General features: G+C 40.5%; 1 protein-coding gene across 3 annotated transcripts in view; it reads right to left on the bottom strand.

The window, feature by feature from the left end:
- The window catches only part of TUFT1 (tuftelin 1), a 41,665-nt gene extending 24,424 nt beyond the window's left edge, over positions 1-17,241 (bottom strand). For all 3 annotated transcript variants that reach the window (XM_063106343.1, XM_063106344.1, XM_063106345.1), the window contains exon 1: positions 17,132-17,241. In XM_063106343.1, coding sequence (XP_062962413.1) covers positions 17,132-17,191 — 60 coding nt within the window. In that variant the 5' untranslated portion in view covers positions 17,192-17,241. The remainder of the gene's footprint in view (positions 1-17,131) is intronic.
- Between the last annotated feature and the right edge of the window lie 425 nt (positions 17,242-17,666).

Genomic DNA, 17,666 nt, shown 5'->3' with positions numbered 1-17,666 from the left:
AAACAGAGAGAACAAACAAAATGCAAAAAAAAAAATGGGAAACATACAATACCAATAATTATATTAAGCGTAAGTGGTCTAAATACACCAATAAAAACAAAGATTGGCAGAGTGGATTTTAAAAAAATGACTCATCTCACCACAAAAATGATAACTATAGGGTAATACATATGTTAATTAACTAGATTTAATCATTCTACAATGTATATATACTTCAAAACAATATGTTGTACATGGTAAATACATACAATTTTATCTGTCAATTTAAAAATACATAAATTTTTTAAAAATGACCCAATATATGCTGTCTGCCAGAAAGACACTTCAAATATAAAGACATAGGCAAGTTGAAAGTAAAGGGACAGGAAAAGATATATCATGTAAACACTAATCAAAGGAAAGCAGGAGTGGCTATATTAGTATCATATAAAGTACACTTTGAAGCAAAGAAAATTACCAGAGACAGAGAGAGACATTACATAATGATGAAAGAGTCAATCCACAAAGAAGACATAACAATCCCAAATGGATATGCACCAAACAAAAAAGCTGCAAAATGTAAAGCAAAAACTGGTAGTACTGAAAGGAGAAATACACAAATCCATAATTATAGTTGGAGACTTCAACACCCATCTCTCAAGAATTGATAGAACAATTAGACAAAAAAATCAGCAAGGATATATAAGAACTCAATAACACCATCACCCAACAGTATCTAATCAATGTTTATAGAACACTCCACCCAACAACAGAAGAATGCACATTCTTTTCATGTGCCTACGGAAAATATATTAAGATAGACCATAACCTGGGCCTTATCAACACCGCACTCTACCGAGTGAGCCACGGGCCGGCCCTAACCTGGACCTTATAAAACAAATTTACAAGAATGGAAATCATACAGAGTATTTTATCTGACCACGATGAAATCAAACTAGAAACTGAAAAAAGATAGTAAAATTTCCAAACATCAGGAAACTAAACAACACATGTTTAAATAATCCTTAGGTCAAAGAGGACATCTCGAAGGAAATTTTTAAAAATCATTGAACTGAATACAAAATATCAAATTTTGTGGGACACAGCTAAAGCAATTCTGTGAGGGAAATTTATAGCACTAAATGGATAAATAAGAAAAGAGGAAAGTCTCAAATCAATAATTTAAGCTCCCTCTTTAAGAATTTAGAAAAGAACAAAATAAACCCAAAGCAAGCAAGAGGGATGAAATAATGAAGATAAAAACAGAAGTGAATAATATTTAACACAGAAAAACAATAGAGGAAAATCAATGAAACAAAGATCTCAGAAAAGATCAATAAAATTGACAAACCTCTAGTGAGACTGACAATAAATAAAAGACACACACACAAATTACCAATATAGGGAATGAAACAGGATATTTCCACAGACCATGCAGATATCAAAAGGATAAGGTAATACTATGAACAACAACTTTACAATTTACATAAAATGGACCAATTCCTCAAAAAACACAAACTACTACAACTCACCCAATAAGAAACAGGCAATTTGTATAGTCTTATAACTATTAAGGAAATTAAATTCACAATTTATAAACTCTTACAAAAGAAACCTCTAGGCCCAGATGGTTCCACTGGAGAATACTCCAAATGTTTAAAGAATTGGCACCAATTCTACATAATTTCATCCAGAAAATAGAGAGGGGACACTTCCCAACTCATTTTATGAAGCTAGTCTAACCCTGGTACCAAAGAAAGGAAGGAAGGAAGGAAAATTACGGACCAATATCTCTCATGAACATAGAGATTCTATCCCCCAATATTGTTACAACATGGGCAAAAGACATGAAGAGGTATTTCACTGAAGAAAACATACAGATGGCAAATAAGCACATAAAAGTATGTTCAACCTCATGTCATGAAGGAGATGCAAATTAAAACTATAGTGAGATACCACTACACCTATCATCAGGGTGGCTAAAATAAAATATAATGACAACGCCAAATACCGGAGAGGATGTGGAGACACTGGATCACTCATACATTGCTGGTGGAAATGTAAAATGATACAGCCACTCTGAAAAATAGGCCTGGCAGTTTCTTTAAAAACTAAACATGCAACTACAATATAACACAGCAATTGTACTCCTGGGCATTTATCCCAGAGAAATAAAGACATATGTTCACACAAAAACCACACAAATACCTGTGCATGAATAATTACAGCAGCTTTAGTTGTAATAGCCAAAAACTGGAAACAACAAAGAGGTCCTTTAATAGGTGAATGGTTAAATAAATGGTGGTACGTCTATTATTGTGGAATACTACAGTATGTGGAATATTATCAGTAATAAAAAGAAACAAACTATTGACACATGCAACAACAATCTCCAGAGAATTATGCTGAGTGAAAAAAGCTAATCACAAAAGGTTATATACCATATAATTTCATTTATGAAAGATTTTTTAATGACAAAATTACAGAAATGGAGAACAGATTAATGGTTGCCAGGAGTTAAGGACGTGGCTGGCAGGAAGGAAATGGATGTGGCTTTAGAAGAGCAACATGAGGGATCCTCCTGGTGATGGAAATGTTCTGTATCTGGACTGCATCAATGTCAATATCCTGGTTGTCATAGTGTAGTATACTTTTACAATATGATATCAATGGGGGAAACTGAGTAAAGGGTATCTGGGAATTCTATTACTTCTTATAACTGCATGTGAATCTATAATTATCCTTAAAAAAAGAAATTAATATTCTTTTACCAGGGACAAAAACTGAAGAATATAATGAAGAAAATAAGCATTTATAATCCTACCACCTAGAAATAGCCACTATTAAAATGTTAGTGTAAGGCCGGCCTGTGGCTCACTCGGGAGAGTGCGGTGCTGATAACACCAAGGCCCCGGGTTCGGATCCCATATAAGGATGGCTGGTTCGCTCACTGGCTGAGCGTGGTGCTGACAACACCAAGTCAAGGGTTAAGATCCCCTTACCGGTCATCTTTTTTAAAAAAAAAAGTTAGTGTATTCCTTATATTTTTCCTATGCATATTTTTAAGGTACACTATTGTACATAGTTATATACTTGCTTTTCTCCCCCTTAACATTTCATCATTAATTTCCATCACATAAAACAGTCTTCAAAATTAGCTTTTAATGGCAATTAGTACTAAACTTCATAGATTAAACTAATATATTCAACCTAACCCTTATATAGGTTGTCAATTTCTTTTTTATTTTTATTTCTTATATATATTTTTATTTTAGAAGATATCTTTTATTTTGATAGAATGAAACGATACACAACAGTAGCTAGATCACTATCAGATTTATTGCCAGTCCATTGCCCCTCAAGCCCAACCTGACTTTCTCTTTTCTTTGCAGAAAAAGAATAGCATTTGGAACATTTAGACATTGGCTCAAACACTGGTTCTGGTTTTCATTTGAGGTGTATATTGATCTTATTCCATCAGCTTTAGTTTTTTAGTTGGTAAGACAGATAACACGATGCTTAAGTGAGAACTTAGTGACTAATACAAGTAGACATACAAAAATGCCAGTTCATCCAAATTTGACATAATGCTCCTCTTCAAAATACTTCAATGACTCTGTATACTTAAAGGTTAAAGTAAAAAATGCCTTGTTATGGAAAAAAATGTATATTTACTCCTATCTCACATCATACATAAACATCAGTTCACCATACACAAACATCATTACAGATTTAAATGTAAAAGGCAAAACAATAAAGTTTTTATAGAAAAGCATCTTGGGCTGGCCATGTGGCTCAGTTGGTTAGAGCACAGTATTATACCAAAGTCAAGGGTTGGGGTAGGATCCCTGTACTGGCCAGCTGCCAAAAAAAAAAAAAAAATCATCTTCACAACTTTGGCAATAATCTGCAACATAACCAGCGCCACTTTAGACAAGCCCAAGTACAAAATGGCACCACCCACTTCCTCCCCTCCCCTCCCCCCTTCCCTTTAGGAGAAGCCTCCTGACTTAAACAGAAACCCCTTTTGCTTCTGCAAGGATGCAGTTCTCCACCCTGATCCATATTAGCATAATGACCCTCCTAGATGGTATCAGCCAGCCCTTGGCCCACTATATAAGCTCTACCACCCCCACACCTGGTGCTGTCCCCCATTCTCAGGGCAGCCCCAGGCTGTGCTCCATTTTGAGTACAGCCCGGCAGATTTCTTTCTTTAATAAAGCTTGAACGGTACCTGGCATCTTGGTTCACTTTCTTTCAGACAAAGGCAAAAATTTTCCTAAATATGGCATAAAAAATCTTACCCATGAATTTAAAAATTGATAAACTGGACTATATTAGAATTTAGAACTTTTGTTCATCAAAGACACCACTAGAGAGTGTGTGGCAACCCACAGACCAGAAGAAAGTCGCTATACATATATCTGACAAAGGACATCCAGAATATAAAAGAATTTCTACAAAACAGAAAGAATAAATACAACATGGTATCTGGACTGAATCCTGGATCAAGAAAAGAACTGTAGTAGAAAAAAGGTAAAATCCAAATAAAGTCTACAATCCAGTTAACCAAAATTAAACCAAAATTAATTTCTTAGTTATGGAAAATGTACCACAGTAATGTTTAGATGTTAACAAAGGATGAAACTGGATGAAGAATACACGAGAATTCTCTATACGGTCTTTGCAACTTTTCTGTAAATCTAAAATTAATCCAAAGTAAAATGTTCATTTAAATAAAGAGACAGACAGGCAGGCAGACCAATAGCAAAATGGGCAAAAGACTTCAACAGACTCATCTCATAAGAGAATAACCAACATGAAAAGGTGCTCAACTTCATTAGTCATCTTGGAAGAACCAAAAACTAAAACCACAAGGCAATATCAAAAAATATCTACCAGAATGACTAAAATGAAAAAGAAAAAAAAAATACCAAGTGTTGGGGGATGTGGAACAACTGGAATTCACATATCACAATCACCTTGGAAAATGATTTAAAATTATCTACCAAAAATGAACGTATGTATATTCTATGACACAGCAATTGTACTCCTAGTCATTCCACCCAAGAGAAATGCACACATTTCCCCATAAAAATATACCTTACAATGTTCATAGAAGCATTTTTCATAGCTAAAAACTAGAAATTACCCAATGTTCATCAAGAGTAGAATAGATAAATTGTGATATATCCATATAATGGAACAATGAAAAAGAATGAACTACTGTATATGCAACATCAGTAAATCTCACAAAAATGTTAGACAAAAGAATCCACACACAAAAGCGCACTATATGATTCCAATTATGTAAAAAGTACGAATACAAGCAAAACTAATATATACTTCAGAAGGCAAAACAGTGGTTATCCTTGAGGGTACAGGGTAGGTAGTAACTAGAAAGAAACACGAGGGGCTTCTGTTGTACCCATGATGTCTTGTTTTTTTGATCTGGGTGCTGGTTACAGTTTGTGGAAATTACTTGACTGTACATTTGTGAAAATTACTTGACTATACATTCATGATATATCCACTTTTCTGTATGTATGGTACCCTTAAATAAAATGCTTTTAAAAGCACAACAATTAAAAACTCCTTATCATGGCATTAATGTCCCCTCATGACCAGGACTATCACTGTCTACACCACATAATGTCTTGACTCCCACCAATGTATCCTACACTCTAACTATCCCAAACTTTACTGATCCAATTGTAGGAAGGCATCCATATCCAAATCTCTGTTTCTGTTGACCAGTCCCCCAATGCAAACATGCTTCTATGTTCCATAGATGCACATGTTTTCTTCTCCCAGGACCTCCCACCACCTTGCCTCCTTGGAGAATTCCCACTCAGTCTTCAAGGCTCACCTTGAGAATCCCCTGAGGGTCCTATCCCAGCACTCCTTGCTCAGTCAGCACCTGCTACCTGCACCTACTGCATCCTACATATCCTAAACTATAACACTGACCTCATTCTTTGGTAACTACTTATTCATTCATCTCCCCCAATAAAACCATAAGCTCCTTGAAGACATGAATAGTTTATGTAGCACAGTGCCTGGCCTACGGTAGGTACTCAAATATGTGTTGTACAAATTCCAGGTGATACAGTTAGGGATTCTCCCAGTTCCCTTTTTTTTTGAGAAACAGACTCTTTAGTCTAAAGAAGCAGTATGGAATACTAGAAAAAGCAGACATGGAAAGTGGTAGTGGAAGGTCAAGAAAAAAATGAGCAAAGACAAACAAAGGCAACTCTAAGAAGAAATACGAGTGGCTAGTGGATACATGAAAGCAGCTCAACCTCACCAGCAATCAGAGAAATGCAAATTAAAATGATAATAAGATGCAGTAAAATGATAATGAGTTATCATTTGGGGGAGAATGTCATTAAACTTACAAAAGTGTAAAGATAAGACATATAGAAGTTTGTTCATAGCAACATTGCTTGCAGTGGAAAAACACTAGAAACAACCTAGATGGCCCACTGACAAGAAAATGAATTAATAAACTCTGGCATATTAGTACAATGAACTACTATTCAGCTGTGAAAACAAATGAACTACCACAATATACACTGACGTGAATGAATCTCAAAATTAATGTTAAGTTAAAAACAGCAAGCTGTAGAACATACATGATATATAGAGAGAGTTCAAAACATGCCCAACTAGGCAACGTATCATTTGAGGATGTAGTAAAATTATAACAAAAAGCAAGGAAATAAATATAAAATTCAAGATAGTGATCACTTCCATGGAGGAAGCAGAGGGTTATAATCTTCTAGGGGCTTCAAAAGCATTGATAAGGTTCTATTTCAACAGTGTTCAGAAGAAACAGAAGTATGTTCTATTTCTTAAGCTGGGTCTTCAGTACACAGATGTCCATTTTATTGCTACGCTTTAAACTTCCCATATATCAAGACTGCTTTCTTTCTTTTCAGTAGTTTTTTCTTCATATAAATCCTGCAGAGATATCATTTTTAGACCAACTAAATGACAAATATTAAAGATACTAGTAATATCTAGGATCAGTGAGTATTCAAAGAAAAAAACTAACCTCATCTATTGTTGAAAAGAGTATAAATTTTTATAGAAGTATTTTTGGAAGTTAATTTGGCAATATTAATTGAAAGACATAATTTGTATATTTTGTAAACACTTTGACCTAGTAATTCCAATTTTAGGAATATGCCCTATGAAAATACATGCACATTTGCCCAAAGATATATGTATAAAACTGATATATACAATACTACTTAGAATAGTTAAAAAGTGGAAACAATATAAATATTCTCTAGTAGGTGAAAGAATAATGTGGCATATGGATGGTAACATCCATACTATGAAATATTACACTGCTGATAAACATGTATAAACTGACAGGAAAAGATCTCTAAGATATATTAAGTAGGAAAAAAAGTAAATCAGACACTAATTTGTAAAATGTGATTTCTCATTTATTTAAGTATATATTGTTAACAAAAGAAGAACATAGGATCCGCTAAAGAGAAAAGGGATACTTTATTGTCCATAAAAAAGACAATCTGCAGATTGGGGAACGCAGACATCAGCACAACTGAAGATAACCTGCGAACAAAAGAGGAAGACTACTATTTACACCTTCCAATGTCAGGCATATACAGTGAGCTTAGAGCAGTGTTGTGAATATTTATGCAGAAGGCTGTATATATGCTCAATGAGTGAACATATCACAAAGGTGTGTTATTGCACAGGCTCTATAGGCTGGCCGTGGCTGGTTTTGATGTGACCTCTCTTATCATTGAAAACAGACTCCAAGGACATTCTTCTATCTAACTGGGGTCACTATGGGCCCCCAAGTATGAGAATGAGGATGTTGGTGGCTGGTACCAGGTGGACTTGTTGAAGGTCAATGTAGAATTCCTAGCTATAGCTGATTTGGCCTTCTCTTCTGAGAGTTGTCTTTACTTAGTAACAGAAAGGAAAACTTCATAACAGTAAGATAGATACTTGCAGGCTGAGAAATAGTGTCTGCCCATTCCCTCCTTGTGGCTATTTGGTTCTGTTAAACAATTTTGATATCTCTTTTAACCACAGTGAGTCTATTTTGTCTGTCATTTGGGGTACATTTTAACAATATATATATGTTCATAGTATTGGTAATTGCCACTTCCTCCTATACATAGCAATTACTATGTATGGGGCCCTATTGGGCCCGATTCTAAGTGCTTTACGTGTATTAATCTATTTAGTCCTCACAATACTATGTAGTAGATATTATAATCAACATCCCCATTTTACAGATGAGAAAACTGAGGCACACAAGTTAAGTATCTTGTCTAAGGTCACACAACTAGGAAGGCACAGAGTCAGGATTCAGACTGTGGCTCTAGTCTGAGCTCCTAATCACCATGCCATGTGGCATTTCTTGAAAGTAAACACATAAGAAAAGCACTGAATTCATATACAGTAAAGAAGGGTAAGGGAGTGAAGGGACTTTCATTTCATATACTTCTAGTGTTTTAAACTTTAGCAACAATCAAACCCAGCCACAACTAGGCAAGCTTCTGCCACTGTGCCAGGGGCCCCGCCAGGGCCCTGAGGCGTGGAGCCAGGGGATGCTGAACCCAGCCACAACCAGGTAAAGAGCACACCAAAATCACCACTTTCACACAGGTAGCCCTCTGTAGTGACCACAATTGCCATGGCTGCTGCAAAAGCGGCTAGCCTCTTACAGCAGCAGTCACAGCCACCATGCAGATGGTACACCAGACTCTCAACTTCATTGACATAAGGAGAGGCACCGGCAGAAACCAAAGGAAAAAAAGAAGAGGTCCTCTCTCCCTGCAAAGCACACTCCAGAGTAATAGAAGATGCATCTGATGTATGATAATTGGGGAGGATTTGATCACACCTATCTCAGTACTGTACAGATCATCCAGGCAACAAACCAACAGAGGAACAGTTAATCTATCAGATGGAGAGAACGAATCTATGGTTATCAGAGGGGAAGAGGGGAGAAGAGAGGGGGAAGGGGAGAAACTGGATAAGGGGCATAAAGAGTATGGTTTGTAACAATGAATATGCTAATAAAAAATAAAAAAATAAGGCTGGCCCTTGGCTCACTCGGGAGAGTGCGGTGCTGATAACACCAAGGCCACAGGTTCGGATCCTATATAGGGATGGCCGGTTTGCTCACTGGCTGAGCGTGGTGCTGACAACACCAAGCCAAGGGTTGAGATCCCCTTACCGGTCATCTTTATTTTTTATTTTTTTTATTTTTTCCCGGTCATCTTTAAAAAAATAAAATAAAATAAAATAAAATAAAAATAAAAATAAAAATAAATATATAAGGTTGCACTCTAACCAACTGGGGGGAAAAAAAAGCTTTAGCAACCAATATGTATTTGTGCCACACTCCTATAATAAAATATATACAAAGGGAAGGAAAGAAAAAGTACTAAACTTGGAGTCAGAAGTGAGGTGTCTGAGCCCTGACTGACATCTGTTAATCCTTAAGCAAACCACTTAATCTCTCTGGGCCTCAATTTCCTATCTGTAAAATGGAGGTGATAATACCAACTCTGCCAACATTTTAGGCAGGGGAGGCAGATGTGTAGAAACAATGTGAAAGTGCTTTGCAAACCATAAATCACTTCACAAAGGTGGGGCAGCATTATTTTCTCAAGTAGCTCTGGAAAGTCTGCAAGGGAGGAAGGTGGGGGTGAAGCAAATTGTCTAAATGATGCCGGTAAAAAATTTAGGGCTCTCTCTGGCACCTCATCCTCCAGAGCCAGAGAATGCAGTCTTGTCTACAAGGCCACTGACCTCACCCCACTACCCCAACCCAGAACCAAGGAGGGAAAAACTGGGTCTCCTCTCTGCTCGGTGTAATTAGTTGTTTTCTGGAAATAGAGTGACCTCAGGGCTATCAGCAAGCTCCAGGGAGCCTTAGGAACACCCCAAAAATGTCTGGCAGGGTGGTCCTTACTGGAGACTCTGAAAGGCAATTGGGAAGTGGAGCCTTCTTCTCTAGGGAAAAAAAGAGCAGTGTTAATCACAAGGTATGCAGCCTCTAACCTCATAAACATTCTTGGGGAGAAGCCCAGCTACCTCCAAATTACAGGCAGCCTCTACTCTGTTCAAACAAATCTCCAGCTGTGACTCACTCCTCCAAGTAGGGAGGGGGTAAACACATAGCTGAGGGGTTAGAGATCAAGACTGTTTAAGGAGAGATAGGGAGATAAACAGGAGGCCCTAGGGAGATAGAGAGGGAGGCCCCACAGGTTCTCACACCATGGGCTCATGTGAATAGGGAAAAGATCTATGGGAAAAGCCCATATTTCCCCAGCTCCCACCCCCCAGGATTCTATGGAGACACTAGGACTGAGTGGTGGGTGGGGGTCAAGGGTAAGGTTCTTTCTAAGAGAAAGTAAGAGAAGTGCAGATCCCCCAGGAGCTGAAACAGCATCCTTAATTCATCTTCACCCTGTATCCACTCCTCCATCACTTTCTCCCTCAAGCCCAACCCCTCTCCTACCCCAAATGTACATGGTCTCTCAAGCTGCTGCAGTAGCAGTCATCTTAATTTTAATTTCCCCAGTCTGAGAGATGGGAATAGCCAGACCATTGTAACAACAGCTCCCAAGAAGTCAGGATGAAGAAAGCCCCACAAAGCCAAAGAATGCCAGATGAGAGGGTTGGGTGCCTACCCCCTAAGCTCACAGGTTTCAGGTGCTTGGGCCTGACTTCTGCAGTGTTCTCTGGGCCAGAGATGGCCCTTTGTTGAGTATGACACAAAGAATCACTCCCTTTCTTCCACCCCACAGATTAGCCAACAAAACAGGTGTTTGCTTTTTATCTGGCTACCTACCCAGAGGCATGGGCTGGACAAGCTCTATGCAGAGGGCTGACCCGTGATTGGGAAGTGAAATGAGAAAAAGGGATTTGGGTGGCACCCTAAATGGGGCTGCCCTTCTCATTGCCTGGAGCCCTAGCAAAGGAGAACACTGGGGCTTGGCAGTAAGAGTGTGTATGCAGAGGGGGATGGACTCCTGAACCCGAACTCTGAAGGAGACATCCTTTTGCTGAGACAGTCTCTCCCCAGGACACCTGCCTAATGCCTAGCCAGCCTGGAATGAAGAGCAAGTTCCTCAGCACCCCCCCCCCCCACAAAGGATCACATAAGTGACTCTGCCCTCTGTAGTCTCTGACTACCTTGCTTTGTGATTTTTCTGTTTATGCCCCCAGACTCTAGAAGACCATTTCCCTTTTCTTCCTTCATCTACCCATCCCCATACTATCCTATATTCTCTTCTCTTCCTACCTCTGCTGGCCAGTCTTAAATCCAGGCCACCAGCCTTCCAGGCACATACCTATTTCCCCAACTAAACCTTCCCAACTCCTAGGAAACACAGGTATTTCACAAGACTCTGTATTGTGACCCAAAGAGGCATGTACCATAATTATCAGCAGGCAGGGAAGCTCATCCCACTCGCTCTGAGCACACGTGTCTGGAACCGAAACTATCTAGGGACACACCCCCCTCCACCCCTTAAAAATATGGGCAAATGTTGGTGCCAGTTGCCTGTTGATTAGGTAACCTTCCTCTTTCACATTCTCCCCTTGCTCCTCCAGCAAAGCTCAGCATTCCCCAAATTCCTGGCAGGCTTGGAGACATCAGCTGCAGTGTTCCTAAAAGTAAGACTCTGGCAACGAATGGGGGAGATAGAATAGTGAGGAGGAATTTATGGGCTGAGTTTGGGGCAAATCTCATGAGTGGAAGGAACAGGCAGTCACCAAACTTGAAAGGTTCCTCTGCCCAAAAGTTAGTTTCTTCTCCACCCAGATGTCACAGAGCCAGCACTTCCACCATTTTAGAATTCATTCATTCCTTTGGAATAAGCAGCAATGACTCCAGATGAATCCTCTTTTAGAATGCAAATATTCTGACTCAGCAATTCCATTCCTGGGTATTTTTCTTGCAGAGAAACAAAAACACATGTCCGGACAAAACCTTTACACCAAAGTTCATAGCAGCATTATTCATAATAGCCAAAAAAGAAGAAACAACTCAAATGCCCACCACCATTTCTCCATGATGAACATACCTAACATATCCATACAGTGGAATATTATTCAGCCATAAAAAGGAATGAAGTACTCATTTCACATTACAATGTGGCTATACCTTAAAAACATTATGCCAATTGAAAAAAGCCAGTCACAGAAGATCCCATATTGTATGACTGCATCTGTCCAGAATAGGTAAATCCCTAGAGAGAAAAGTAAACCAGTGATTGCCTACAGCTGGGGAGATTGGCAGGCAATGGGAAGAAACTGCTAATGGGCCAGGATATCTTTATGAGTGATGAAAATGTTCTAAAATTGATTCATTGACAACTGTACAACTGTGAGTATAAGAAAACCCACTCAACTGTATACTTTAAATGGCTGAATCATATGGTATATTAATTATTTCTCAATAAAGCTGTTATAAAAATATATATAAAGCTCACGGCAAGCCTTCAATAAATCACAGATCTAGTTTAAAAAAAAAAAAAAAGAGTGGAGCTCAGGAAAGACTTGGCATTAAACAACTTCAGCTTCTGAGGTCCTAAAGGAATGTCACCTATTCCAAGGTAAAGACAAGGGTTCAGACTGCAGCTAATGAAAAAATTCTAAATCCACCCAGGAATTGAGAGAATCTCTCTGGCCAAGAAAAAACAACAACAACAAAAAAAAAAAAAAAAAAAAAAAAAAAGGAGAGAGAGGGAGAGAGAGAGGATAAAAGATATGTAAATATTCTAAGAAAGGTAACACTGATAGATTACTTAAAAAGAATCACCTATCAAAGAGCCTGGAGCAGCAGAGGACACCAGCTGCCTTGGCCATGAAGTCAGAAAAGGAGGAGAAAGGGGGCACAGAGAAGGAAGCCAAAATATGAACCCTGACCATCACCCTGTCTCAGACCAGTCCTGGCTGAGTTAGGACTAACAAACATTACCTTCACTATAGGTCTTTCTATAGGCCCCCCTCTCACCCCAGAGACCCTCCACTGGCAGAGGAACCTGGGTCATCAAGGAAAGGGGAAAGGAACATAAACGAATAAGCAAACGACATCATGATGAGAAGAAGCAAACCTTGACCAAACCAGAGAGTTCCCAGACTCTTCTTCCATCATTCGGCCAGGCTGCTCAGATGAGGTTAAAACCGTCTAGTACAAGTAAGAAGCAAAGAAAATAATAGGTGACATGTGAGCACTTATTATGTGCCAGGCACTGTGCTTAATGTTTCATATGCATTATCTTATTAAATACAATCACCTATGAAAAGTGTACAATTACTACCCCTGTTTTGTAGATAAGGAAATTGAGAATGAAGAAATTAAGTAATTTACCAAAGTGATCATGGGCAAAACAAATATCAAAGCCCTGACTAGAGCCTACCTTAGATTCTCAGAACCATGCTCTTAACCACAATGCTATTAACAGAAATCATAGTACAGCAAAAGACTGTAATATAATTACATTGGGAAGATGGGAAGGGAGCATGTAAGGGATAGGAATATAAATCTTCCTATAAATCCTATAACAGGAAGTCAATAGACATCTAAAAGAAATATCACTATAAGCTTATTATTTAAAAACATGGAGGTGAACACCAGACAAAACAGCTACTAAAAGACTTGAAACTCCAAGGTCACAGGTTTTAGATCCCAGATCCCATACAGGCAGCAACCAAAATAAAAAAAGAGTTAAAAGTGGTTACTTCCATGGAGCAGAACTTGGAGTAGGGGATTGCTATCTTCTTTTAGAAGACTTCTGATATTATTAGATCTTTTTAAAATCATAAACATATATTTCTTTGATAAAAAATGATGGATAGAAGGAAGAAAGGAGGGAAGGGAGGGAGAGAAGAGGGATGTATGGATCACCCATGCTAAAGTCTAACATTCTTTTTTTCTAAAAAAAAGATGACCAGTAAGGGGATCTTAAGCCTTGATGTGGTGTTTTCGGCACCACGCTCCCCCAAGTGAGCTAACCGGCCATCCCTATATAGGGATCCAAACCCATGGCCTTGGTGTTATCAGCACCACACTCTCCCTTAAAGTCTAATGATCTAATGTCATGGACATCTCTTATCATACCACTTCCATTCCCCTCAACTAGGTAACAATACTTGGGTTTGTTGTTGCTTTTTTTTTTTTTTTTTTTGGCCGGTGCAGAGATCAAACCCTGGACCTCGGAGTTATCAGCACCACACTCTAACCAACTGAGCTAACCAGCCAGCCTAACACTTCAGTTTTGCTTTGGAAAATCTCCCTCCTTCACTGGGTAATCAGGTGGGCCTGTCAGTCAAGGAACCCTGTCTTGCCCTGGCCAGGGGACAACGGCACCCTCTCCCTGGAATTATCAGCAGAATGGGAAAAAGACCTAAAATAGCTGGAACCAAATCACCCGGAAGTAGAAGGCCTCCATTAGTTCCTTCCACCTACCCAGGCCCCAGGACTCCCTAAGTTTGGACTTTTTAAGCTTTCCCTTAAATTCTGTGAGCTGCCCCATTTCCTTCTAATAAATTCCTCTTCTGCTTAAGTTAGCTGGAATCATTCTCTGTTGTTTATAATCAACGGAAGTTAATGGAAATGTCTAATAAAAATGAGTTTAAGGTTTATTTGTTCTTTTATTTGCCAGTATAACTTACTACAGTGGCTTGCAAACTTTTCCAACCTAAAAAATATATTTTACATCACAATTCAGTAAAAAAACACACGCATATAATATAATATAATATAATTTTGTCTCTCTATAACTGAGACAAAATTTTTGCCAAAAATGTTTATCCTCACTAACACTCTGAGTGTTAATTCTATTTTTTTTTTTTAATGCTGGTTTCTGACCCACTAAGTTTATTTCAGGTCCACTAGTGGTTATGGTCTGCAGTTTTGAAAATCACTGGCTCCTTGTATCTGCTGCATCTGCCTCCAACAACAAAAACAACCCAGAGAGTATATTAGCTATATTTCCATGTCCATGTATGGTACACTAAGGCACATGGCCTAAGTAGTAGGGAAACACCAATAGAGCCCAGGGTCCTGAGCCCCACTAGGATACCCCAAAGAGTTCGACTGTCTACATTGCTGACTCCAAAAGAAACATCTGTTCATTTATTTATTCACTCACTCACTTTGCACATGCACTGAGCACTCATTCAATGGTGTGAATATACAACAGGCTCCTAGGGACTGTCCAGAGCCATAAATTCTATCTGCAGGCTGGCTCAGAGGAGAGGAATTCAGGACAAAGCCTGTCTCCTGACTAACTGTTTACCATCTCCTCCCCCTCCTTAAGGGCCCAGGAATGTCTTCAAGTTGAGATACAGGCAATGGTTATTTCATTCTCAGTTTTGGAATAAAATAAGTCTCAAATTCAGCCTAGAAAGAAGGAATAAAAGGGAATTTCTGTCTCCCCTTGCTCTAGAGGTTTTTGGCTAGCTTCAAACTGATCAGTGGCTGGAGGCTGTCTCAATTCCATGTTCACTATTTTCCTACAGACCCTGTCTGCCCCACCAGACAAGCAGCAAAAACATCAAGGATACCAGAGGGCAACATTTCATTTTCAAAGCTGCCAGTGCCTTCTTTCTGAATCTCTTTTCTACAGCAAGCAAAAAAGAAGCCCAAACACACCTCTCCTTTATTTAGCTCATACCCTTTTCCCTGCTTCAACCATTCCAAAACAGAGGGCAAGAGGAAGGAATAGGACTTGGGACTGACACAACAGGGGATGGATTTTTTCCATCTCTTCAGGGTTCCATAGCTGGGGGAGTGGCAGGACACAAAAGACCAGGGACTGGGAGACCGGGGTTGGACAGTAGCAAGGCCTGTATTGTAATGTGGTAGAAACACTCATAGCCTGGGTGGAAATGGAGAGGGTGCTGTGAACAGAATTAAATGATCATCTGTACCCTAAACTTGAAATGAACACTTAGTCTACAAATATTCTTTGAAGAGCAGTCCTAATCCAGATGCAGTTGGGTTAACTCTACCTCAGGGGCATGCTGAGACAGGCATAGGGCAAGAGAATCAGATTGAGGGGTGGGGGGAGATACAAACTCCTCATCACCTTGGCTCCCATTTCACTCTCACCCACAACAACTTGGATAATCGATGAAATAGTACACACCCACTCTGGGTTAAGTTCCCCAGCAGAGCCTACAAACACTCAGCCACAAGTTACCCTCCTCTACCTCTGGAGAGGAAAAACCATATGGTCAGCTGCGGGGCGGGGGGAGAACAGGGACCGGGAGCAGAGGAATAAGGGGAGCAGGGCAGACCGGCTTGCACTGGAGAACTCCCCCTTTCCCCAGCCCTCACCCCGTCCAGAAGCCTTCGCATGGGTCATACTTCCCTTCCCTTCTTAGCCCAAGTCCTGCATCCCCTTCATCCACTAGTCCCACGCTTGGCAGCTGGAGACGGAAGCAAAACTAACAAACTCTCCCAGGAAGCTATCGGTTGTCCGACAGGGGGAGGGCAGAAGGAGAACTGCAAGCGGGGAGAAGGAGAAATCCCAGAAGAGAGGTGACTCCCAAGCGGAAAGCCCTATCCCCCCTAACTAAAAGTAGAGTCTGTCAATTTCGACGTAGTTTGAGTTCTACCGCCCTTTACTCGTCCCCCACCGAGCCGTAAGATTACTCTCTATCCTTTTTCGCGTTACCGCTCACCCAAAGCTCTTTGAAGGGCCTCTGAGGTACCAGTACCCACGAAAAGCCTTCTCCGCCTCGTCGGGAAACAATGTCCAAAAGAGCGCAGGAATCTGACCCTTGAGCTCATTCTCCAACGACCCATTCTAGCTGCCCACAGGACGCCTGAGTAAGGCGCACTAAAACCCGCGGCCCAAGCACGGGCTCACAGGCGCCGAGTCCCATGCAGGTGCCGCAGTGTCCTCCCAAAGGGTAGGGACGCCCTGAGCCCTCGCGCCTCAAATGAGTATTCATCCTGCGACTCCCCGGGACTCCCACTGCCTGCCACGGGGCGACAGAAAAGAAAAAGAGAAGCGCCGCGAAGGGCTAACCGCCCGGAGCTCGGTACCAGGTGATGTAACGAACTCGGCGCGGCTCACGGGAGGGGCGGAATTCGATACCAAGCGAAGGAGGCGGTGTAGGCGCTATTTCTTACCGCGGTCCGGTTCTCTGGGTTTACGTCCACCAGGGTACACCAGTTCCGGGTCCCGTTCATCTTCTCCCCGCCCGGGGTGGCAACACCGAACACCCTCTCGACCCTGGGATCCGGCTCCTACTAAGCGGACGCCAGCGGAACCGCCCCCTTGTATAGGCTCGTCGGGGGTGAGGGCTGAACAGGTCACGCCCTAGGACGCTGTTCACCAACCAGAGCGAGGGAAAGGGTGAGGGGGCGGGGCCAAGAGGCTTCGGGACACATTCCATTGGCACTCGCTCAGATTGACATAAAGGTGAGGCTTAGAAGCGACCAGGGGCTGTTTAGTTTTTTTTTCTTTTTTTAATTTGGTGGCTGGCGGTATGGGGAGCTGAACCCTTGACCTTGGAGGCTTCTTAATTAAACAATTTTGTTTGGCTTATGTGCCTGTATCTCAACATTCTTCGTTAGTCTTGTCTCCTCCTTTCAACTCTCTAGGATGAGTGTTGGTCAGAGAAAGTCATCCTTCCTGCCCTTAGAGGATAAGGAATTGGAACTC

The sequence above is a fragment of the Cynocephalus volans genome, chromosome 8 (assembly GCF_027409185.1).
Source record: "Cynocephalus volans isolate mCynVol1 chromosome 8, mCynVol1.pri, whole genome shotgun sequence".
In the NCBI taxonomy this organism is placed as follows: domain Eukaryota; kingdom Metazoa; phylum Chordata; class Mammalia; order Dermoptera; family Cynocephalidae; genus Cynocephalus; species Cynocephalus volans.
The sequence above is the reverse complement of the archived record's forward strand: the minus strand, read 5'-3'. Positions and strand labels throughout refer to the sequence as shown.